The 25042-nt window shown below is 38.4% G+C and overlaps 1 protein-coding gene across 2 annotated transcripts in view; it reads right to left on the reverse strand.

Moving 5' to 3' along the window:
• The window catches only part of NELL1 (neural EGFL like 1), an 877100-nt gene that overhangs the window by 691597 nt on the left and 160461 nt on the right, over nucleotides 1-25042 (reverse strand). For both annotated transcript variants that reach the window (XM_049649290.1, XM_049649281.1), the window contains exon 5: nucleotides 14445-14541. In XM_049649290.1, coding sequence (XP_049505247.1) covers nucleotides 14445-14541 — 97 coding nt within the window. The remainder of the gene's footprint in view (nucleotides 1-14444; nucleotides 14542-25042) is intronic.

The raw sequence follows: 25042 nt of genomic DNA on the forward strand, positions 1-25042 counted from the left end.
CCTTGTCCTATTCTAAGCACTTGCTGAATAACACAGACCCAGTTCTCACTCTGGTAAAGCTTACAATCTAGAGTGTGTCACTAATAAACACCCACATGAGTTATATTCAGGACCAACTACGTAATTGGCAGAGCCCTTTCAAAATTTATTGAAATGTTAAAGACAGCAACAGCAGAGAATGAAGCCCATCACGGGCCTTCTAAGTTTAGCACCCCATGGGACTGCACAGGTCAACTGCCCATGAAGTCAGCCCTGCCTGTACTTGAGACCACACTAAAAGTGATGAAGGCAGTGGAGGCAGTGTTGTGGGAAAGCATGTGGTAGTGGTAGAATGATTTCAAACGGATTCATCTCCCGGTACCCACATTTTCCTTTCTGCAGCTCACAATGGTTAATTCCAATGGTCTTATCTTCAAGTCCAGTGATGCTCCAGCCTGCCCAAATCTTTCTTCTAGTCAATTTTGCATTTCAGTTGTACTTCTTAGCTGCAGACTATCTGTCTGGCTCCTTTTTATAATTCCTGTCTCTTCATGGATATTCTCATGTATTCATACCTAATTTTCCTAACTTCTTAGTTCTTCATGTATGTTTTCCTTTATAGCTCCTTATGCCCATTTAGTATGGTGGTTTTAAAATCTTATCTAGTAAGTCCACTGTCTAGGCTTGCAGAGAGTTCGTTTTTGTCTATTTTATTCCTGTGAATGGCAATACCTTGTGATTTTATTTAAACACTGGCCATTTGAATACTATAGTGACTTGAGATCTAGAAAGAGAATTCTCTCCCTTCTCCAGGGATTCCTGGGTTTTGGTTTTGTTTTATTGTTGAATGCTCTAGCAGTGCATTTGTTAAAGGACTTTCCCAATTTTTTTTTTTTTAAAGAGACTATATTCCTTATCTTGCCTGGTCCTGAGCTTGTGTTCATATAGTTTTTAGACTGACTTCCTTGAATGCTAGAAGGAGAAGGGGGGGGGGGCAGAGTAGCAAAGGGAGAGGAGTGAAGGTGGAGAGAGGGAGAGAGGGAGGGAGGGAGGGAGGGAGGGAGATGGAGAAAGGGAGGGAAATAGAAGGAGGAAGGGAAAGATACTGGATGCCTTCTCCTTTAATACTTAGACATGCTTGCACTAATCCTGGAGATCAGCCCAAAGACCCAGCTTAGAGTGTCTGAGCCTTTTCTGAACATGTATTTGGCTTTGGACAATGCATGTGCACTTTCTATGCGCAGGTGCTGTTCAATACCATGATTTCCCAAAGACTCTCTCTCCTTAGCATTTCATCCTGGCTTTATGTGGTCTATTATGTGTCAACAGCACTTCTTTCCTGAAGCAGCTGCAAATTATGTTACATTTGCAATATTTTCAGGCAACACCTGTCACTTTCCTGACCCAGAAGAGTTCTTAGACAAGTGTCTCGTACCAGTCCTTCAGGTAGTTCCATACAGAATGGATTTACCTTATGATATGTAAATAAGGTCTCCGCTCCCTCCAGAATCAGGGACCACTGTCCCACACTGAGAACACAGACTGACAATGAGATGCTACTGAGCTATGACCAGTATGAGGCAAGGGTAAAAAGATATCACAAAGCTTTCCTACTACTTTAATGTTGCACTTATTCTTGATTGAGAATTTACTTAGTTTGCTTTAAACCTTTGACTATTTTCCTAAATTTTAACAAAATTGGTTCTGACAATTCCTGCTTATTTTTTATGTTTCTACAGAGGGACAGAGGCTCAGAGCTAGCTGCCTACTATGCCATTTTGCAATCATCCAGCTACCTATGTTAATTGTTGAACATATATTACAGTTTGTGATCATTCTAGAGACCAAGGTAAAACTCTAATCTAGACCATCATCAACACATGTTACTATGTCTCTGCAATATTTTGAAGTGTTCCCGGACTTGGGAACCAGTGCTGTCCTTCATTTCAGACCCAAGTCCCCAAGGAAAGTGTAGCTTCACCAAGAAATAACTAACTACAGAACAAGAAAGAGCATTAAATGTGAGTCAGTTTAGAACTGAGACATCTGGACAAATTTCCGTGGATTCTTAGAAACATGGAAAATAAGGGAACGTGGAAAAATCACGCATGTATATATTCAGATGTGTGTGTATATATACTTATATGTGTGTGTGTGTGTGTGTGTGTGTGTGTGTATTGACTTTAAAGATTTATTTTTGAGGGAGAGCACACACATCCACACAAGAGGGGTAGGGGCAGAGAGACAGGGAGAGAGAGAGAATCTCAAGGAGGCTCCACGCTGTCAGCACAGGGCTCTGTTTCAAAAGCGGTGAGATCATGACCTGAGATAAAAGCAAGAGTGGATGCTTAACTGACTGAGCCACCCAGGAACCCTGTGACATGTTCTTTTTTTTTTCTTTTAGTATCTAGGACATACAAAAGAGTTGAAAGCAAAATAAAGCTAATGCCTGCAAATGTAGCACCCACCTTAAGAAATGAAAGATCACTATAGTTGAAGTCTTCTGAGTGTCCATCCTTAAATTTCTATTCCTTCCTCTCAGAAGTAAACTTGTAAATTTAGTGCTTATTCCCATGTATTTATTTTTTTACATATGTGAATGTATAAATAAGCAATAAATTGAAATGTCTTGCATTTTTAAATTACTTAATACTATAATTTTCTCCTGCTACTTTAATTTCAATGATTTTGGTGTTTATTTATAGGATTCTACCATTTATTTAAACATCATCCTACTGATACACACCTTTTTCTCCAAATTTTTTTACATTAAAAAAGCTCCTGTGAGGACTGTACATCATATCTTCTTGGCTACATGTCAAACTTTCTTCAATGTGTATAGAAGTTGGGGTCATGTGTCATAAGATATGCATGCCTTTAATTTTATACAAAAACTCCCAAACTGCCCTCCTTAGTGGCTCAACCAATTCAAGTTTCCACCACCGTGGCTCGATTAACCTCTCCCACACTGAGCATCATCCTATTTTTGTTTTCATTTTTGCCAGGCTGAGGGGTAAGAAATGGTATTTCATGGTGTTTTTAGTTTGTATTTTCAAGATAACTACTGAAATTGCATTTCTTTTAATAAATTCATTGGTTATTCACATGTTTCCACTTTGGGAAACTGCCTTTTTATACCTTTTGCCTGATTTCTTATTGATTTATGAGCATCTTACTGAATTTAACACTTCTCTACTGGATATGCTCTACTAATTGATCTGGTTGCCCAGGTCATCTTTGAGAAACATATTCAACTTGTTTTGTATATTAAATTTGTCAATAGTATCTTTAACGGCTTTATACTTATTATTGCTTCTTTCCCACCCTGTGATCATGAATATATGCTCCCATATTGTCTTCTAAAACTTGCAAAGTTCACACTTAGGTATTTTGCTTAATGCTTATTTATTTGGGGGTGGGGGCAGGAGGAAGGGAGGGAGGGAGGAAGAGAGGGGGAGAGAGAGAGAGAGAGAAAGGAAGAGGGAGAGAGAGAGAGAGAGAGGGAGAGAGAGAGAGAAAGAGAGAGAGAGAGAGAGGAAGAGGGAGGGAGGGGGAGAGGGGGAGAGGGGAGGAGAGGAGGAGAGGGGGAGAGGAGGAGAGGGAACAGGCACTGGTACCTAGTGGAGGGGGGGAGGGGAGGGAGGGAGGTAGAATTCCAAGCAAGCTCTGAGCTATCAATGCAGAGCCCAACTTGGGACGTGATCCCATCAACCATGAGATCATGACCTGAACTGAAATCAAGAGTTGGATGGTCAACAGAGTCACCCAGGTGCAACACATTTATGTATTTAATTGTAATTGATTTTGGTGTATGGTTTCCAAATATATTAAAGCTTTTCCTGACAATACACACCAAAATCAATTACATCAATTAGTATATACATGAAATACTTAAAGCAGTGATTTTCATAACCATTTATTTATGAATACATCCCTTCCTCATAGATCAGGAATGCCAATTCAGTTATGTATCAAGTTGCCACAAATAAAAAGTCCCTTTCTGGCCTCTCCAGGCTATTCTCTTAATTCATGTGCCAGTCCTTACATGGATATCAAACTGTTGATTGCTATAAGCTTATAATAAGATCTGAAAGCCATTCCTTTTACTGCAGAAATATTATTGGTCTTTATTCTTCCATATCATTTTTAAAATCAGCTTGCAGATTTTATCAGAAAATAAAATCCTTTGGGGAATTTATTATAATTTCATCCAATTGAGAAATCAATTTGAGTAGAATTGCCATTTTTAAGCCTTCTCCAAGCACCTGTCCTCATTTAGGTCTTCTCTAATGATTTTTTAAAAAATTTTATATTTTTTCCATAATCATTATACATATATTTTTATCCTTAAGCACTTTATACATTTTTTGATCTTATAAATGAAATATTCTATTTAACTGCATTTTGTTGATGCTACTTTTTTCAGCAATGCAATTGATTTTCTCTCTGGTTTTTATATCCAGCACTGTTTCAGAACAATCTTGGTAACTGTAATAATTTGTGAATTCTATTTTCTATGCAATCCATTATATAATTTCTCACTATTTTTTTTTTTACTAACCCTTGTGTTTTGAGGGGTGCGTGGGGACATTTTGGGGGTTGGGATTTGTTTTTCTGCCAGAAGGACCTACACTATCATGTTGAAAATAAATTATGGTAATAAAGATTCTTGTAAGATTCCAGATTATAACAGGAATTCTCTTAATATTTAAACTATAAGAACAATCGTTTTTGCATGTTTGCTTCATGCACACTTTCAGTTTAATGAAGTTTCCTTCAATTCCTATTTTGCTAAGAATTTATCATGAGTCAGTACTGAATTGTATCTAGTGCTTTTTCTCCCTCCGGAGATAACCATAGATTTTTCTGTTTAATGTGACTTGTATTAGTCGATGTATTGATAAAAGTAGTTTAGCATTGTTGAAATCACCAACTTGGTCTCACACACATCCAGACACACACAGCTAGATTTGGATTGCTAATTTACGTTATTTTTTTTTTAGAATTTTTAATCTAATCTGTGTTCAAAAGTACAGTGTATTATAAAACTCCATTTTTTTTTAATTTGAGAGAGAGAGAGAGAGAGAGAGAGAGAGAGAGAGAGAGAGGGAGAATGCATGAGAGCTGGGGAGAGGGACAGATGGAAATAAACAATCTTAAGCAGGCTTGAGGCTCAACGTGAAGCCTGATGCAGAGCTTGATCCCATGACCCTGGGGTCACAACTTGAACAGAAATCAAGAGTTGAATGCTCAACTATCTTCATAAATGAGATGGGAGATATTTTCATTTATTCTCTTCTCCATAAGAATTTATACAAGATAGGAATCATTTCCTTGGATGTGATAAAACTCCCCTGTAAAACTGTCTGAAGCCAGTGGTTGTTGGGTGGAGAGACATGGTAAATTGTGAAAATCGGTCACAATCCTTTGCTCCTTACCAGACTGCTACCCTGTGCAATGGGAATTTGTAGTATTTCCCATCAAAAGATGAAATCTATTTCCCATATCCTTGAGTCTGGCCTTAAAACTTGCTTTGGCCAATATAATGCAACAAAATACAATGTGCAAGTTTTCAGCCTTGGCTTCCAAAGACCCTGCATATTTCTACTCCAGCTCTGGAAACCCTCATCAGCCGACTTATAAAGAAGATCAGGCTAGACTGCTGATAATAAGAGATCACATGAAGGAGAGATGTGCCATCCCAGCTAAGTCCATTCCAGTATAGCCAGTCCCCAGAAAACCAGAAGCTGCTCAAACTGCATGAGTGAACCCTCAGAATACAAGAATCAGTCATCTCAGCCCAACCCAAAGCACCAATGCACAAAACTGTGAGCTAAATACTTGCTGTTTCAAGCCACTAAGCTTTGAATAAACTTGCTTTGCAATGAAAGCTAATACAGATTTTGTATCATGAATTCCTTAGAATACTTTATTGATTCTAAGACCATGTTTCATTTCCAAAGTCCATTTTGATAACTTATAGTTTCAGGAAATTGCCTATTTTTCTCTAATTTTCCATTTTATTATATAAAATCAATGATTACTTACTGTTTTAGTATTTGCAGTATTTTGTTTTTTTTAATGCTTTCTCTCATTTTTTCTTGCTCAAACTTCCAGATTTGTCTTTTCAAATGATCAAATTGTGTTTTTCCAGATCTTGTCTATTGTATCCTACTCCTTATTTTCATTTCTATTCTTATATGTTTATTTTTTCATTTCTTCTTTCATTTATTTATTTCCATTTGCTAACATCTCAAGTTGGATACTTTACTCATTGATTTTTCTGCCTTTTTGGCCTTTGTAGGATAGAACTAATTGGATAGTTTCTATTTTACTCTCTTACATATTGGGGGGGGGGGCTTGCAAATTTTAAGTACATCAAACTTTCTCTTTGTAGTTATTTTATAACTTATTTAAGAAATATTTTTCCTACATCAAGGCCATAAAGATATTTTTCTATCCTATCTTTTTAGGCTTTACTGGTTTACCTTTCAGATTTACATCTATAATCCCCCAGAATTGATTTTGCATGTAGTGGGAAATAGAGTCCAGGATTAGTATTTCCCCATAGGGATATTCAGTTGACCTAGCACCCTGTAGTGAGAACACCATCCTTCCAGAGTATTCTGTAATGCTGCAATGTATATTTAAGTTACATATCAGGTGTATGCATCTTTAAAATTGTTTATTATGTGGTAACTTTGGGTGCCTTGAAGTTTGATCGTGCCAGAGCATTCTACAGCTCCTTTTTCTTTCATTTGGCCTGTTTCTTTTTTTCTTTTTTTTTTTTTTTTTTTTTTAGGCATTTCACTACCAACATTTATGAATCCCTTTTTTTTCCTTCATTTTCACAGTTTTTGTTAAAGTTACATAGAAGATTACTTTATTCTTGCATCTTCTCAGTTGTTTCTACCTCACATTTGCCCTTTTCCTTTCCTACGTTCAAGGATCTTTTTGCAGTCTTCATCCAGTTTTAGTTTAGTGATAGACCTTGCTAGGGTAGATGCCCACGTGGACACTGTGCCACCTGCCTTCTCTTGCTGTACTCATTCAATGGAGATGACATATTTCTCCCTGTAAACCTGGACTACTTTGCCAGTTTGCTGACCTTTGTAGTGTCCTCACACAACCTGTGTTTCATTATCCTTTTCGGGTGGGCATGAATCAAATGTTGTACTTCTGTCTCAGTTCTTTGGAAGGAAAGGAAGACCATCTTCGTGGGAATTTGGGAATGTGCATTGAAATGCCTTTTCTGGTCCTTGCTCCGGTCAGAAGTCAGAAAGGGACTGAACTTCCTTTTGGCCACTGGTGCTCCAGCAATGGCCATAAAAGCAAAAAATAAATCTTTATTTTTTATTGTTTCAATATAAACAATATACATCAGGATTGGAGTTTTATGAATCCAATATAGTACTCAGACTTTTACCCAGTAAGTGTAAATCACTTAGTTAGTAAATATTATGCACTGGAATTATATCTAGTTTATACTAAAACTTTTTTCTCTTCTTGCCTTATTCTGGGTTGAACTTTATTTGGTAAAGTTTATTTATTTAATTTGAGAGAGAGAGAGAGAGAGAGAGAGAGAGAGAGAGAGAGAGAGAAAGAGAGAAAGAGCACATGAAAGGGGCAGAGAGAGAGGGAGAGAGAATCCCAAGCAGACTCTCCCACTGCCAGTAGGGGTAGAATTCACAAACCATGACATCATGACCTGAGCCAAAACCAATGGTTGCTTGCTTTACCAACTGAGCCACCCAGGTGCCTCAGGGTTGATAGAACTTTTTACAAATATCTCTTTCTCAAATACTTAAATGTGAGGGCACCTGGGTGGCCCAGTTGGTTAAGCATCAGACTTCAGCTCAGGTCATGATCTCACAGGCCGTGAGTTCGAACCCTGTGCCTGTTAGGTTCTGTGCTGACAGTTCAAAGCCTAGAGCCTGCTTCAGATTCTGTGTGTGTGTGTGTGTGTGTCTCTCTCTCCCCCCCTGCCCCCCCCCCACAGTCTCTCTGTGTCTCTGAAAAAATGAGTAAATCTTAAAAAAAAAATTTTAATCTGGAAGTAATATTTTTATTTTGGTGTTGGTGAATTTTTAACATGTGAACTTAATTTAATATAGTTAGCCAATTTCTCTATTCATTTTCTAAATACAGGCCTTATAGTACTTTAAAATCAGATAGCCCCAGCATTTTGTCTTGTAATATTTTTATTTTTTCCAAAATTGGGCATTATTATTTAATCAAGTAATGATTAAGGTTTGTGTATACTCCCCATTTGTTCACCAATTCCCCCTTGTATTTTGTATGTCTTTTCTTTTGCAAAGTTTCTTTAACGAGCACCTGTTGGTCATAAAACAGTTTTATTTATCTATAAGTTCTTATCTCATGCTCATTCTCAAATGAGAATTAAGCTGGATATATGCTACTACATTTGGGAGTGATTTTCTTTGAAAACTTTGAAAAAAATTCTTTCTATTATCACTGTCTTCTGCTGTTACTGATTAAAAGCCAGCTGTTCAAGCTGTTATTCTTCTGTGGAAAATTTACCTTTTAGGAGCTATTGTTAGTATCTTTTCTGTGTCTTTGGGGGGTTCTACTATTCCAGTAATATGTCTAAGTGTGGCTATCTTGCTTGTGTAATAGATTAAAATGGTCCAAACTTCTTCCCTTCCTCACATCCATATCCTTGCAACGATATACAGAATAGTCCTTCAAGAGATGGACTATGAGTTTGGCTCTTGGTTATGACTTGCTCTGGGCAATAAAATATTAGCCACTGTGTAAGGCAAGCCGAGCCTTGAAAAGTACTAATAAGCTCAGGCTTGCTGTCTTCTTACACTTGGACTCTTAAGACTGTCATGTGGATAAGCCCCTAGACCACTAGAGAATGAGACCATATGGAGAAGAACTGAGGTACACTAGTCAACAGCCAGCCTACAACCAGAGATGTCAAGAGGCCATCTTAGATCATCCTGCCCCCTGCTGATCTGCCAAATGACCACAGACATGTGAGAGCCCAAGATATAACAGCATAGCCAGACCAGACCAGAAAAATCATCTAATCACACAAAGAATTGTTATGTAGCGGCGTCTGGGTGGCTTAGCTGGTTAAGCATCAGACTTTGGCTAGTAATCTCTAATGAGATTATAAAATGAGACTTTGGTCTGTGAGTTCAAGCCCTGCTTAGGGCTCTGTGCTGACAGCTCAGAGCCTGGAGCCTGCTTCAGATTCTGTGTCTCCCTCTCTCTCTGCCCCTCCCCTGCTCATATTCTGTCTGTCTCTCTCTCTCTCAAAAATAAAAAATAAAAAAATAAGAATTGTGATCTAAAGAAAAAACTCAGAAGCTTAAAAAATAGCTCAGTTTCTTGATAGACAACAATAGCTAATATATACTTTGATTACATTATAGTTGCTATAATCAGAATTAGTGTTTTATCAATTTTAGAGAATTCTTAGCCATCATACTTCTAATGGAGCCCATAACCCCTTCTATTATCTTCTGGATTTTTCAAATATATAGGTATGAATATAAACACACTAAACACATATGTAACATTTTTTTTCTATATTTCTTCTCTACATTTTAAGCTTTTTTCTATTTCCCTCTCTTTAGCTTCCCACTATTAAGGTAATAACTTTGACAATATTTTCTACTCTACAAATGCTCTCCCCACCTGTGTCTAATTTACTGTTTAGTGGGTTGAGGTTTTTTCTTTTACTTCAATACCTATATTTTTCTTTTCTGGAACTTCTTTTTGGTTCAGATCTCCCTCATCATATTTATACTCTCTAGTCATCACAATTGGTTATTTTGTTGCATTAAACATTTTAAAACATCAGGATTTTCAAAATTTCTTTTCTTGTAATTTCAATTTCTGCAGCCCTTTGAGGGCTAATTCAAAGTTTGTTATTCCTTCTAACTCTCACTCATAAGGACTTAAAATTCTATTTGCATGATCTTAATCTGTGGGAATCCTGTGAGGTCTGCATAGAAGGAAAACTTCTCCAAAGATAATTTGTATTTTCTTCATCCAGAATCCCAAGGTTCCCAATCCAGGAATGCTTTAAGAAAGTTTCTTGAACTTCATGGGCAAAATAAATCCAAATTTCCAGGCTGCATGATAGCAGGACTATGGTTTCAAATTCTCATTACAGAACTGTGTGAAACTGAGGTGGAGAAAGACTAGTTACTGGATTGCTTCCTGTGGCTAAGTAGTAGACGCTTCTGTCCACCCTTGGCTAGAGATATAGTCTTCTAAATTGTGACTTGGTTTTAGAAGTTTCTGCTCCATCTTCCAATCTTGCATGAGATCTAGGACATTCTTCCCATCCTGTTGAAATTTAAAGCTCTAACTGGGACTTCCACGCATCGTTGTAGCATTGCAAAATAGTATGGCCACTTTGGAAAATACAATGGCATTTTCTTATCAAGTTAAACATACGTTTCATAAACAGCCTAGCAATCCCAATGATACATACCCGAAAGAAAACTTGTGTTCATACAAACACCTATGTGCAAGCATTTTTAGTGGCTTTATACGTAAATGGCCAAAACTCATAACTTGAATGTCTAGTAATTGAGGAATGGATAAACAAACTGTAGTACACCCATACTACAGAATTAGAGTACCATAAAAAAGAATCATTGATGCATATAACATGGGTGAACCTCAACATACATACATATATATATGATTTCATTTGTAGAATATTCTGGGAAAGGCAAAACTATAGGGCCAGACAATAGATCAGTGGTTAGTAGCCATTCAGGATTAGAAGAGATGAATCAAAAGTGTTACAAGGGAATTTGGGGAGGTTATGGTATTGTCCTTTATCTTGACTATGATGGTGGGTATGTGACTCTATCAATTTTCTAAAACTCAAAACTGCACATTGGAAGGAATGACTTATGCTTTATGTAAATTATACCTTCAATTTTAAAGGAAAAGAAAATCCCAGGACCAAATGGGTTCATCGGTGAATTCTACCAAACACTTAAGTATAATTTAACACCAATCCTTCTCAAACTCTTCCAAATTTGAGTCTTCCCAAAATTCACCAACTAACTTAAGAGGACCAGCATTATCCTATGCCAAAATCAAGGAAGAATACTACAAGAAAACTACAGGCCAATAACCCTGATGAATATAGATATAAAAATATATTAACAAGCTGAATTCATGACACATTAAAGAATCATACATCATGATCAAGCAGATTTATCCCTAGAATGCAAAAAATGGTTCAACATATGCTAATCAATAAATGTGACTCACCCTAATAGAATGAGATTTAAAAAAATCATATCATCTCATAGATGCAGAAAAAGAATTGACAAAATACAACCTCCTTCATAATAAAAAGACTCAGAAAATTGAGCATAGAATATTCCACCAAAAAACTTTTAGCACTAATCAATGAAGTCAGTAAAGCTGCAGGTTACAAAATCAACATACAAAAATCAGTTGCATTTCCATACACTAACAATGAAATATCTGAAAAATAAAAGAATCTTATTCACAACAGCATCAACAACAGTGTAATACTTAGGAAATTAACCAGAAGGTGAAAAATCTGTACACTGAAAACTATAAGACTTTGATTAAAAAAAAGAAAAAGAGGGGCGCCTGGGTGGCTTGGTCGGTTAAGCGTCCGACTTCAGCCAGGTCACGATCTCGCGGTCCGTGAGTTCGAGCCCCGCGTCGGGCTCTGGGCTGATGGCTCGGAGCCTGGAGCCTGTTTCCGATTCTGTGTCTCCCTCTCTCTCTGCCCCTCCCCCGTTCATGCTCTGTCTCTCTCTGTCCCAAAAAGAAAAAAAAAAAGAAAAAAATTGAAGTAGACACAAATGTAAAGATATCCATATTCATCAATTGGAAGAATACTGTTTAAATATCCATACTACCAAAACCCTTTTACAGACTCAGTGCAATCCCTATCAAAATCTGACTGGCACTTTCAAACAAAAAAATAAAAAATTTGTTTCAAACCACAAAAGACCTAAGAGCCAAAGCAATCAATCCTAAGAAAGAAGAACAAAGCTAAATGCATCACATTTCCTGATTTCAAACTACATTAGACCCTTTATCAATGCAGGGATTAGTAACTTCTGACTCCCCCAATACTTAACTACTAATAGCCTACTGTTGACTATAGTCCTACCAATAACATAAACAACACATATTTTGTAAGCTTTATGTATTATATACTGTGTTCCTACAATAAAGCTAAAGAAAAATGTGAAAATCCTGAGAGAAAATAGACTTACAGTACTGTACTGCATTTATTGAAAAACATCCCTGTGTAAGTAGGCACGTGTAGTTCAAACCCCTTCTGTGCAAGAGTCAAATGTAGACTACAAAGGTCTAGTAATCAAAGAAGTATGATACTGGCAAAAAAAAATAAAAAAGAAAAGAAAAGAAAAGAAAAGAAAAGAAAAGAAAAGACCATAGACCAAAGGAACAGGATCAAGAGCTCAAAAATAAACCGCTGCATATATAATCAACGACTCCTTGACAAATAAGGAAAGAATGGTCTCTTCAACAAATGGTTTTGGGAAAACTGGATAACCGCATTAAGAACAAATTGGATTCCTGTATTACCACTCACAAAAAAATTAAAACAGATTAAAGACTTAAATGCAAGATCTGAAACCATAAAACTCCTAGAAGAAAACAGGGGAAAAGCTCCTTGGCATTGGTCTTGGCAATTATTTTTTGGATAGGACACCAAAAGCATAAGCTATGAAAGCAAAAATTAATAAGTGGATCTACAAACAAAAAGCTTCTACACAGCAAAGGAAACAATCAACAAAATTAAAAGGCATCCTATGGGATGGGAGTAAACATTTGCAAATCAGCAATCTGATAAGAAGTTAATAACCAAAACATATTTAAAAACTCATATGACACAACAGCAAATAAACAAATAAAAGCTGATTATAAAAGGGCAGAGGAACTCAATGGTCATTTTTCCAAAGATGTGCAAACGGTCAATACGTACATGAGGTGCTCAACAACACTAATCATCTGGGAATGCATATCAAAACCCCAATGAAATATCACTTCACACATATTAAAATGGCTATCATCAGAAAGACAAAAAATAACAAGTGTGAATAAAAAGGAACCCTTGTACACCGTGGAAATATAAACTAGTATAGCTATGGAAATTCCTCAAAAAGTTAAAAATAAAACAACCATACCATCCAGCAATCCCACATCTGGGTGTATTATTGAGTACATAGCCAAAAGAAATTAAGCACTTCCTCAAAGAGGTATTTTCACCCCTATATTCATTGCCACAATACTCACAACAGATAAAACATAAAAAAATTTAAGTATAGGTCAACAGATGAATGGCTAAAATAGTTGTGGTATGTATACAATAGAATATATTCAGCCACGAGCGAAAAAAATCCTGCCATTTTCAACATTTCCGAATTGACTCGGAGGGCATTATGCAAAATGAAATAAGAGACAAACAAATACTGCATGACACCACTTATACGTACAATCCAAAAAACGTAAATTCAGAGAGACAGTGGAATGCTAGTTGCCACGGGCTGGGGGAAATGGGGAGATGCTAGTCTAAGTATACAAACTTCCAGATATAACACACATAAGGTCTGGGGATCTAATGTACAACATGGTCATTATAGTGCCTAATCTTGTATTATGTAATTGAATTTTCCTAAGAGAGTAGGTCTTAAATGATCTCATGACAAGAAATGATAATTATGTAAGATGAGGGAGGTGTTGGTTAATACTGCTGATAATCATTTTGCAACATACAAGTCTATCAAATCTAAAAGTTATACATCTTAAAGTTACAAAGTGTTATAGGTCAAGTATATCTCACTCAAATGGGAATAACAGAAAAGACATTTTCAAATTCTTGGTACTGGCAGACATCCCTCCCTCTGGTTTTCACTTTTCTCCACATATTTGGCCTCTAAGAATTTCCTTTCTTATAAGTGCAATGATGGGTCTTCAAAGATTTTTGTTCCGTTTTATCCAACATTTATAGGCATTCTGAAGCAGAATTTTTTAAAATATCTATTCTACCGCAATGCCAGAAGCAAAAGACTGCCATTCTATTGAAGAACAAGACTTTCTTAAAATTTCATGAAGTTTTTAACTTCTTCATTTTATCAATGTATCCTGTTTCTATAAAGTATAATAACACAGTTATTGTATTACTCTCTTTATAGATAAGAAAAGCAAAAGCTCAGTGTCCATGCACCCCAAGATTCTGAGAATGGAAGCCAATTTGAAGATTATCCTGTCTCCCAGAATTAGGTCAGTCAGAAACATGTGGAGGATGATTTACACTATGCATCATCCTACGCAATCTTGAACAAATCACTCAACTCTGCCTAGTTTCAAAGCACCTACTTCATAGAATTGTTCTGACAATTATTCGTGTCAAGCACATAGAAAACTACATGGCAGAAGTAGAAAGAAGTGCTTACTTTGAATAAGCCATGCTTTTGATTGCGTTGACCAAGCCATACATTGCTTCCTGGGGGAAGGTTGGTTTCAGGAGGGTCTATCACACGTTCATAAATCCTGTAGAGGCAAAAAAACAGTTACTAGTGAAGAGGCTCAAAGGAGAACCAAAGGGTATGTATGTTGTTTGAAGCACTCATGGCATTAGCTGCTGGTATGGAGAGATAGAAGCAGTATGTGGCACATTTCAGATTATGGGTAACATGAATGTAGGGATCTACTTCCTGACAACACTTGGACACGTTAACTGGACCTCTGTTGGCTTTCTATAGTCACCCTTTGGGCAGGGAAAGGAGGAAGAAAACATTTTTAACTGTCTACTTTGAGTAATAAACCTTACACATGCTCTGTGAGTAAAGTGGTCTGATCCACATTTGCAGGTGAGAAAGCTGAGGTTCAGAGAACATAAATGGGTCAACCAAGTTAAGACAGGGAGTAGTAAAGTTGGGATGAGGATCTCCCTCTTCCTGGCTGCAAAGCCCAGGTACACCCCTTTGCACTCTACTCCTCCCTGACTTTGGTTTATCTAGCTGCTCCTCACTTCTACATTCCTCTTAACAGAAGAGTAGTAGTTGCCCACATGACAATATCCTTAGTGCACAAAATCATACAACCAATATTTATTTATTGAGCACTTTTTTTTAATGTTTATTTTTGAGAGAGTGTATGCGCAAGTGGAGGAGGGGCAGAGAAAAGCCCAAAGTTGGCTCCACACTGACAGCAGTGAGCCTGATGTGGGGCTAGAACTCACAAACCACAAGATCATGACCTGAGCTGAAGTCAGACACTCAACCAACTGAGCCACCCAGGCACCTCTTTTGAGTACTTTTTTTGATACAAGCTCCACACAAGGCAATGAGAGATAAAATAAGCCAGACCTACAAAATCCTCCCCTCAAGGAGCAAGAAAAGAAAGTTCTGTACATGAAACAAAACCTTCCTAAGATATATGAAGACAAATAACTTGCAGGAAGCAACAGCCCCAGGATCTTTGAAGGTACCCACAGAACCTAGTGAACAATGGTATGGTCTCAATTGTTCTGCCCTACTCACAAATCCTGAGATTTTTGCTCTCTTTAGAAATAGTCTCTGCAAACACCAGCTGATCACAGGCCTCCACCTCACCTCTACCAAGTGCCTCTCAACACTGTCTCTGCTGAGAAGGGGAAGGAAGAGCTTGCCTAAGAATTCGACTTACCCTTAGATACTCAGAAGGTTCTGGATGGGGTGCCATAGAGACCGTAGACGAATTTCAATTCCTCCTGATGGTCTATCCTTCCTTGCCCTCTTCAGTACATGCTCAGAGCAGTTGCGCGAGGAGCCAGCTCCAGGTACTTCCAGAGTAAGGAAGTTCTGACAACTCATCAGGTCTCCGTGCTGGAAGGGAGCTGACTGTCCTCTGCCAAAGAGTGGCACATTCCTCCACTGGTTCTCCAAAGGCAAGAACTGAGAGACCATCCAGTTGAGTCAAGGCCAATGAATGAGTGTGACAGTTGGGAGTCGGGAGCAGTCACACCGCAGCCTTGGAACTTCGCTGTACTGTCCATCACTCTCTTATTCTCCACTAGAAATGTGCTATTTCCTAATAATACATGGAAGGTATTCAATGGAGAAAGCTCTAAATATATCAGCTCCATCTCTACTAGTTATCTTTCCATTATAAATGGATGCTCAAACATAAGCAAGGAACAATTCTCCCTTAAAAAGGCAGGGTGTGTTTTCTCCACAGGAATGCAACCTTTTTCACATGTTAGAATGAACAATTTTAGATGAAACAACCTGTCAAAACTGCTTTAACCGAAGAAGCTGTTATATATCCTCCCTTAAAAAAGGATTTTTTTTCTAATATTCACAAAAAACTAGGAGCAAGCCAAATTTACAACAAAAGAGAAATGCGTAAATTACAGTAGATCAGCCTGATGTAATTTACTATGGTCATTAAGAGTGACAAATATGCAGGTTGTGAAATATGGGAAAGTATATACAAAATAATTTCCACTGGAGGAAAGTGGCATGCAAAATTATTTACGAACTATGGAGAGAACAATGCAAAAATTATGTTCCCTGTTGGTGAAGTTCAGAAGAAACTAGAAAGAAATGGAAATCTCTGTATTTAGGTAAAGAGTCAGAAGCATAATTTTCTGTAAGGGTGCTTCACTAACACAATGAAAGACACTGTCAAACTATTTATCTGAACCTTTCATTGTGAAACATTTGCATCTGTTGGAGGAAGAGCTTTCAATTTAATGCTTTCTTTTTGATTTTCGATACACCAGAAGGTGAGCCTCAATGAGCAGACGAGGCCCGTAATCACTGGTTTATTAAGTGCATGAAGGAAGGAAGGATCAAAAAATCAACTTCCATCATGCCTTATCTTCGCAAGCATAATCCCTCCTTCTGCCCTAGAAATACTGGGCCTCAGACGCTTGCTTTCTCAACCATCAGCCCAAAGCAAGGCAGGGACCCTGATGCCTGTATCAAAGGTGTGTGCTGATTTCCAGTGTCACATAACCCCCATCAGGATCCTCTCCTGATGCCAAGGAAAGTCTGCTGGCTGCTTTCCCACCAGCCTGGCCAATTCACTCCAAATGGCAGACCTCACTGGAGAATTCCATGTAGCAGGCAGAAACAACGAACTGGATTCAGACATAGCAAAATGAAGAGAGCTTACAGTGTTAAAAAAATAAAAATAAAAATACATACCCACACAGGGGACCCTTATGTGGAAAAGCAGACAAACCCAATTTAAGGGACATTCTATAAAATAACTGCCTGTACTCTTTCAAATGCCCATGTCATGGAAAGTAAAGACTGAGGAACATTTGCCAATTAAAAGAGGCCAATGGGACATAAAAAATAAATATGAGACAGAATCCTGGCATGGAGCTGAGAGCAGAAAAAAATAAATCCTATGCCCAAGATTACTAGGAACTTGGTGATACTGGAACTGTAGATTATATAACAGTATTGTACTGATGTTCAATTTCCTGATTTTGAGGCTTGATCATGTATATTTAAGTGTCTTGTTCTTCACTAATATCCACTGAAGTATTTAAGGGTAGAGTCATGATCTTTGCAACTTCCTCTCAAAGGATTCAAAATAATGATGTGCTTAAGTACAGACATATGTAAACACAGTATGTAGAGAGAAAAAAAAAACAATCTGGGCAAAGAGTGTATGATTTTTTTGTGCCATTCTTAATAGTTTCTTTTAATATTAAAATTATTTTAAAATATGGGGCGCCTGAGTGGCTCAGTCGGTTAAGCGTCCGACTTTGGCTCAGGCCATGATCTCATGGTTCGTGAGTTTAAGCCCCACGTTGGGCTCTGGGCTGACAGCTCAGAGCCTGGAGCCCGCTTTAGATTCAGTGTCTCCCTCTGTCTGTCCCTCCGCTGCTTGCACTCTGTCTCTCATTGTCTCAAAAATAAACATTAAAAAAATTTTTTAAGTTATTTTAAAATAGTTTTGAGACAACAGTAAAAAAGCCAAAGGGTCTGTAATGTATACAAACTAAAAATACACACATTTAAAACAATTTTATAGCTATTAGACAAAGACACATACAAATTTAAAGCCCCACATAAGGTATATGGTAGTGTTTTCCTAAAGGAAAGGCAAAGGGAGGAAAAAGTGAACGAGTGAAAGATGAATGACTGAATGAAGTAAAAGTATTGTGCAGACTACTGCTTTGATAACACATCATAAACTAAGAAATAAAATATCACATCCCTATCTATTCCTCTTTTACAAAAGGAATTATGCCACCAACATGCCAAATATAATCAGACTCTTCACAGAAGGGTCGACCCCAGGGGTAGGGTTTAGGTGGGCTGGCTCATGCAGATAGGGCACATTGATCTGTGATCTGTCACTTAAATCTAGGATCACCCAATTCAAATGAAAAGTCAAAGCTAATAGAGTGAACTCCTTGGTTTCCAATGTTGTCAGGAAATGGAAACTTGATATTCTAGTATTTTGTTTAATGAGGTTTCCTTCACATCAGTATCAGATTGTCTATCATCTGTGTGACACTGTGTTGGCTACGGGAACCCACACGGCGAAATTAATGTGGCCAAGTCCTTGTCCTCGGGTCAAATGCCTGAGCCAGGAAGACAGCATGCATGCACACACCTTATTCAGTGAAGTGCAATGATCTATGAAAGCAGAGAGAAAAACAGATTGCTGTCTGCCATAGTCAGAAAACACTTTCAAAGGCGGAAACACTGGAGCTCAGGTTTGAACGGAAAACAAAGTGTAGCTAACACACAGACAGAAACAGCCAGCACTTCTACAGGCACTTAACGTGTACCCAACTTCTTTTCCCCTACAAATTCACTCAAAGAACATTCATTTCTGTTTAACCTTGTTAAAGTTGTACAGCAAAGTAACAGCTTATTTAGATACTAAAATGTAGATTAAAAACAATTTTTGGACCAAGTGTATTTTCTATGATATCCTAAAATTTCAGTATTTTCATTTAGTTTTAAAATATTCATTAGCTTCTTTTAAATGTTTTCAAGCCATAAGTCAAACTTTTCTATATTACTCTAAATTCTAAGCAAACATCCTACGATCTTTTACATTCTTCCACAATAGGTAATTCTCTGACATTTACACAAGTTTGACTTCTGTTGAAAGTTCATCATAAATTCATGTAAGACTGGAAAAAGACTCAGCAAAGAGAGGTAGATGATTTGCAAAGTTATTACAGTGTGTGTGGATACACAACCACTAAACCAATACCAACAAAGGATGCACTTCCTTTTTTAGGAGTAAGATATGACAGGCCACTATTCCTAACACTTTTGCTTAGTCCAGTACTAGGCACATTCCTAGACCATTTGGCACCTGAACTGGTTTTAGTCAATCTATAGGAAAGGTTTCTGGGAAAATGAAAATAGCAGCAATGAGCAGAGGCCCGCACTCTAAATTCTTATTTCAGGCTGTCCTCATGCATCCTTATCAAAATATATATCCTGGAATATTACTCAGCCATCAAAAAGAAATCTTGCCATTTTCAATAATGTGGATGAAGCTAGAATGTATTATGCCAAGAGAAATAAGTCAATCAGAGAAAGACAAATACCATATGATTTGACTCATATGGGCAATTTAAGAATTAAAACAGATGAACATATGGGAAGCAGGGGGGAGAGGAAAGAGGGAAACAAACCACAAGAGACTCTTAACTACAGAGAACCAACAGAGCTGGAGGGAAGTAGGTGGGAGATGGGCTAGAAAGGAGATGGGTATTAAGGGCACTTGTGATGAGCAATGGATGTTGCACTTAAGTGATTTATCACTGAATTCTGTTCTTGAAACCAATATTGCACTATATGTCAACTAAAATTTAAAATATAGATAGATAGCCAGAAAGCAAGCAAGCAAGCAAGAGTCTTTATCCTGACTGCCCCATATGTTAGTTCTTTACCAATCTCTGAGACTTTCCCCACCTGGATGACCTATGTGGCCTTACATTCCAGCACTTCAACATAGGACCACGTACCTCACACTACTCACTGGAGTCTCTAGGATTTTGGTCCTGGCTGAGCCTGCCTTCTCAGACCTCCCTGCCAAGGAAGAAGGAATTGGTCTTTGCTGGTACCTCTAGGCCCAGCACTTTCACCCTCAAGTGGCACCTGCACTTCCTAACTGCTACAACCGCTAAACATCTGCTGCATGTGCAGTAAATAAAACCCCCAACACAACATTCTTGCACCTGCTCAGTGGTCTCCTTCACCTGGACCTTCCCTGACCATCCTATATAAAGTAGCTACTAACTGCTAATCACTTAGCTTATTCTCTTATCAAAGCAAGTAAGTCTCCAAAATTGTCTTAGCTCTTTGCTGACTGACTATCTCCTCCTACCAGAAGCAAGAAAACCTTGAAAGCAGGGACCTTATCAGTCTTATTTAAGTCAGTATACCTAGTATGTGGAAGAGGGATAGTCAAAGTAAGTGCTTACTCCATCTATTTAATGAATAAATGAATTCTCCCTAATACTATCTTCAGAATAGGAGGGCTATAGTTATACAAGTGCTACAGTAATACAGCCCAGAGTTCATGATGAGCAATGAATGCATGAAACTAAGTAATATAGACTGAAAACTCAGGTGGTCAAATGACATCTTTCTGCAGATAATATAGTTACTGGAAACAAGTGAAACATGATGACCCTTTTCAAGGGTCTTCTTCCACTAATCCCCAGTTCATGAGATCTATACAAGGCAGCCAAAAGAGCAAGATGAACCCCTCTCAGCTTTTCATCCACAAAAAAGATTGGGATAGCAAGTTTGAACCACAGGGCAGATCACTAACAGGAAAGCCAGACAGAAGAATAGGAGAAATAGTAATGTGAAAATTAATTAGGTCAAGCACAGTCCTTTTAATAAGCACATGATTTACTGCTTAAATCGACTGCATTATAATCGGTTCAAATTAGTTCATGTTCCCATAGGCTATCCGACACAAATAATGTATTTACTCTGCAATCATCTAAAATCTACCCTCCTTTATGGCTAAAGAAAACCCAATTCCCATTTAGTCATGTTTGTAGGCCCTGCACTCAAATGAGATCCTGCCTCTTAAGCTATATGTGGAGAATTATGGGAATTTTGCATGCCATTAGTACATATTGGTATTTTAACATGTATCTAATTTCTAATACTATACCATGCAAAATTAAACATCCAGTCAAACATAAAAACTGCTTGAGAGGAATGAACAATGCAAAGAGTAACTGACACTCCTTGTAAAAGTCACTCAGCGAATCAAGGGCTCACATCAGAAATTTTCTTCACAAGGTACAACCTCTCTTTATTCATGACTTTGGTTAAGAATGCCCTCCCTTCCCTAGCAAGTGTCCCATCCACTTAAAAGATCAGTCAATATTCTATGAAGAACTCGATTTTCTGTTAACAGATAAAACCCTCAGAGTTCTATACAAAGCAATGCAGTGGTTCAACAATACTATTTATGAAGGAATATTGAATTTCTATTTACCTGGATGAAGAAAGACCTTTGAAGGGACACCAGGGTACCTTTCCCAATTATATACAAGAATTCATTTCCAATGTAAACCATGTGAATTGACACATATTATGCCACTGTTTAATAAGACAATATGAAGCCCAAATGGCATGCTAAATGAAGCAGTTTATCTTGGGCTTTGCCTTGAATTCAAGAACATTCACACTCTTCCTCAAGAGGAAAGTTGCAATGACCTTCCCTTGCTAGACAGAGCCTCATCCTCCCCTGCCTCTTAGCTGGCACTAGTGAATACCAAGACACTTTTTGGAGAAAGTTCCCTATAGAGAAAACAAGGCAATTCCCATGCTGTTCCCCTCCTCACTAAAAGGTGGGGAATGACCTTGCACAGGAGGCTAAGTCCCTCTTTGGTCTTATGGTAAGAAGGGCATAATACAACCTTTTCAGTCTTCACATCATAGGGCAAATGTGAGAACAGATTTCTTCATGTAGACTGGGGGGAAAAAAAGGCATCTATACTATCATTAGCAGTATTCTTGGCCCTGACAATTGCTGAGCATTCATGGAAATCTACAAAATACTTCCTCAAAACTTACCTTGACAGGGGTGTCTGCCAACTACGTACATTGGTGAGCTACTTGTTGAATTTCCATGTCAGGTTGTCTGGCTGTTAATTATGTGCTAATATGGAATACATATCACACAGGGATTTGTACCAAAAACAACAACAACAACAAAAACCATGATATGAAAGGAATGCCCCAAAAGAGGAGCTCTGCAGTCTCCTCCTACCATCTGTTTAGCAAAAACAGCTTACAACAAATGACTAGATTAAAAAATACACCTCTGGCATTATACAGGAGAAAACAGACTAGACAGGGAGATGGATTATAGAAATGAATAGAGTATGCCCCCAACATGTAAGAACTGAGTTCCTAGGTAAATCCATACAGAGCTCAGAAGCAAGGACAGTAGCAGGGCTCAGCAGGTTTCCAAACTGTTCCTTGCCAGCTGACTGTAGAGTAAATACAAATGCAAACGAAAAAGAGGCAGCAAAGTTGAAATCTGGAAGGAGATACCTTTGTTGTGGTAAATAAGGAAGGCAGCAGTTCAAATTAAATTAACAAATACTTCTGGGAGACTTTGCCAGAAAAAGTCTCTCCAGAGAGAGAAGAGGTCTTCCCAGAGACAACCAAGTCCTCAGGTGACCTGCTTCATCCACTTAGAAAACATGTATCAAATTCATCCCTCTTCTGGGTTATTATCCAAAATATATGAAGAATGTCTACAACTCAAAAACAAAACAATAAAGCAATAACGAGATGGGTGGCAGACACGAATAGACATTTTTTTCAAAGAAAACACAGAGATGCCAAACAGACACCTGAAAAGATGCTCAACATCACTCATCACGGAAACGCAAATCAGAACCACAATGTGATCATCTCACACCTGTCAGAATGGCTAAAGTCAAAACTAAATAACAAAAGTTGGCAAAGATATGGAGAGAAAGGAACCCTCATGCACTATTAGTGGGAATGTAAAATGGTGCTGGCATTGAGGAAAACAGTATGGAGACCCCTGAAAAAATTAAAAATAGAATTTCCATATGATTTAATAATTCCACTGCTGAGTATTTACCCCCAAAAAATGAAAACACTAATTCAAAAAGATACATGCACCCCCTGTGTTTATTGTACCATTATTAACAATAGTCAAAATATGGAATCGACTGAGGTGTTTAAGCACAGATGAGAAAAGAATATGTGGTATAGGGAGTTAAGATGCAGAAGTGCAGGACCCTGGGCTTTCCTCATCCCTCAAACACAACCATATTGAGGTCGGATTGCTTGGAACACCAGAGAAATCGATCTGTGGAGTGGCAGAAGTGTCTGCATAGTTGGAGGGAGACAGAGGGGCGGGTGCAAGGTGCATGGAAGTGAATGAGGGAGGGAGAAAAATGGCAGTGCCGCAGAGAGGAGGGAACCCTTTCTTTGGGGAGACAAAAGTGAGAGAAAGAGAGAGGGGTTGAGAAAGGGCAGCACTGAGTTCGCACAAGAGGAAAATATCTCTAGACCACGGACTGGGGAATGAGAAGTAGTGAACATCACAGATATTTTGTGTGTGTGTGTGTGTGTGTGTGTGTGTGTGTGTGTGTGTGAAGTGTTTAGAGCTCAAACTCTGAGGTTTTGGGAGTTTAAGAGTTTCTCTGGAGCAGAGCTATGGTGCGCACCCCTGGGGAGGAGGGTGCTGATCCCAAAGTGCACAATGTGGTGTAGACATCTCCATGACACACTGGGAGAGAACATTCCCCTGCTTCCTGGAGTACTTCTTGAAGAAAGTATAGAGCCTCCCCAAGGATAAAAGACCCTGCAGGCACCAGCAAAAGGCCTTTCATTGGCAGGGGACAGAGGCACATCAAGAGAGACAATAACCTTTCCTGCTTTTAGTGGTGCTACACATGGATTCCACACACTGTGCAGGTGTATTTTCAGGGACAATGGACATTAGACACAGTGCAGAAAGGCTGTACCCCAGAGGAGGCAGCAGACTGCACGGTGCCTGGTCCATGAAGACTTTGGGTTTTTAAATCTGAGCCTCACACCCAAGAAAAAAAAATGCAGGAGGGGTGCCTGGGTGGCTTAGTCAGTTAAATGTCTGACTCTGGCTCAAATCATGATCTCACGGTTTTTGAGTTCGAGCCCCGCGTCAAGCTCAGTGCTGACAGCTCGGAGCCTGGAGCCTGCCTCAGATTCTATGTCTCCCTTTCTCTGTCCCCCACTGCTTGTGTTCGTTCATTCTCTCTCTCTCTCTCTCCCCCTCTCAAAATAATAAACAAACATAAAAAAGAAAAGAAAAAGAAAAGAAAAAAAAAAAAACAAGAGAGTTATGCCACAAGGCAAGCTGGCTGCCCTTGCTATTCTGTGAGGGCTGCCTGAATACTGAGGGGTTGAGATCCCCGGTCTGGGGACCAAAGACTGGGGTGGCATCATTTTCACCCCAACAGCAATCCAGTGGGGCTTCAGAAAGCAGCACAGCAGCCCCCAGTGGAAGTAGGAATTGCTTACACCAAACCCTGCCCCACAACCCCCCTCTTGCTCCATGCCTGGCAACTGTTTGTTTACTGGAGCAAGACTGACTCTGAACCAATGCAGTGGGTCTCTCCTCCACAAACAGGTATAAGCAATATATCTGAACAAGAATTTAGAATAACTTTCCTAAGACTATTAGCTGGGCTTGAAAAAAGCATAGAAGATGCCAGAGAACCCTTGCTGCAGAGATCCAAGACCTAAAAACTAGTCTGGCTGAAATTTAAAAAAAAAAAAAAAAAATGCTGTAACTGAGAGGTAAAAACCATCTGGATACAGTCACAACAAGGACTGAAGAAGCAAAGGAGAGAATAGGAGATACAGAAGATACAATTATGGAAAATAATCAAGCTGAAAAAGGGGGGAAAGGAAATTATTGGATCATAAGGATAGACATAGAGAACTTATTAATTCCATGAAACAAATCAGTATCCATATCGTAGGAGTCCTAGAAGAAGAAACATAGCAAAAACAGGCAGGTTTAT

Source organism: Panthera uncia, chromosome D1 (assembly GCF_023721935.1).
Source record: "Panthera uncia isolate 11264 chromosome D1, Puncia_PCG_1.0, whole genome shotgun sequence".
NCBI lineage: Eukaryota > Metazoa > Chordata > Mammalia > Carnivora > Felidae > Panthera > Panthera uncia.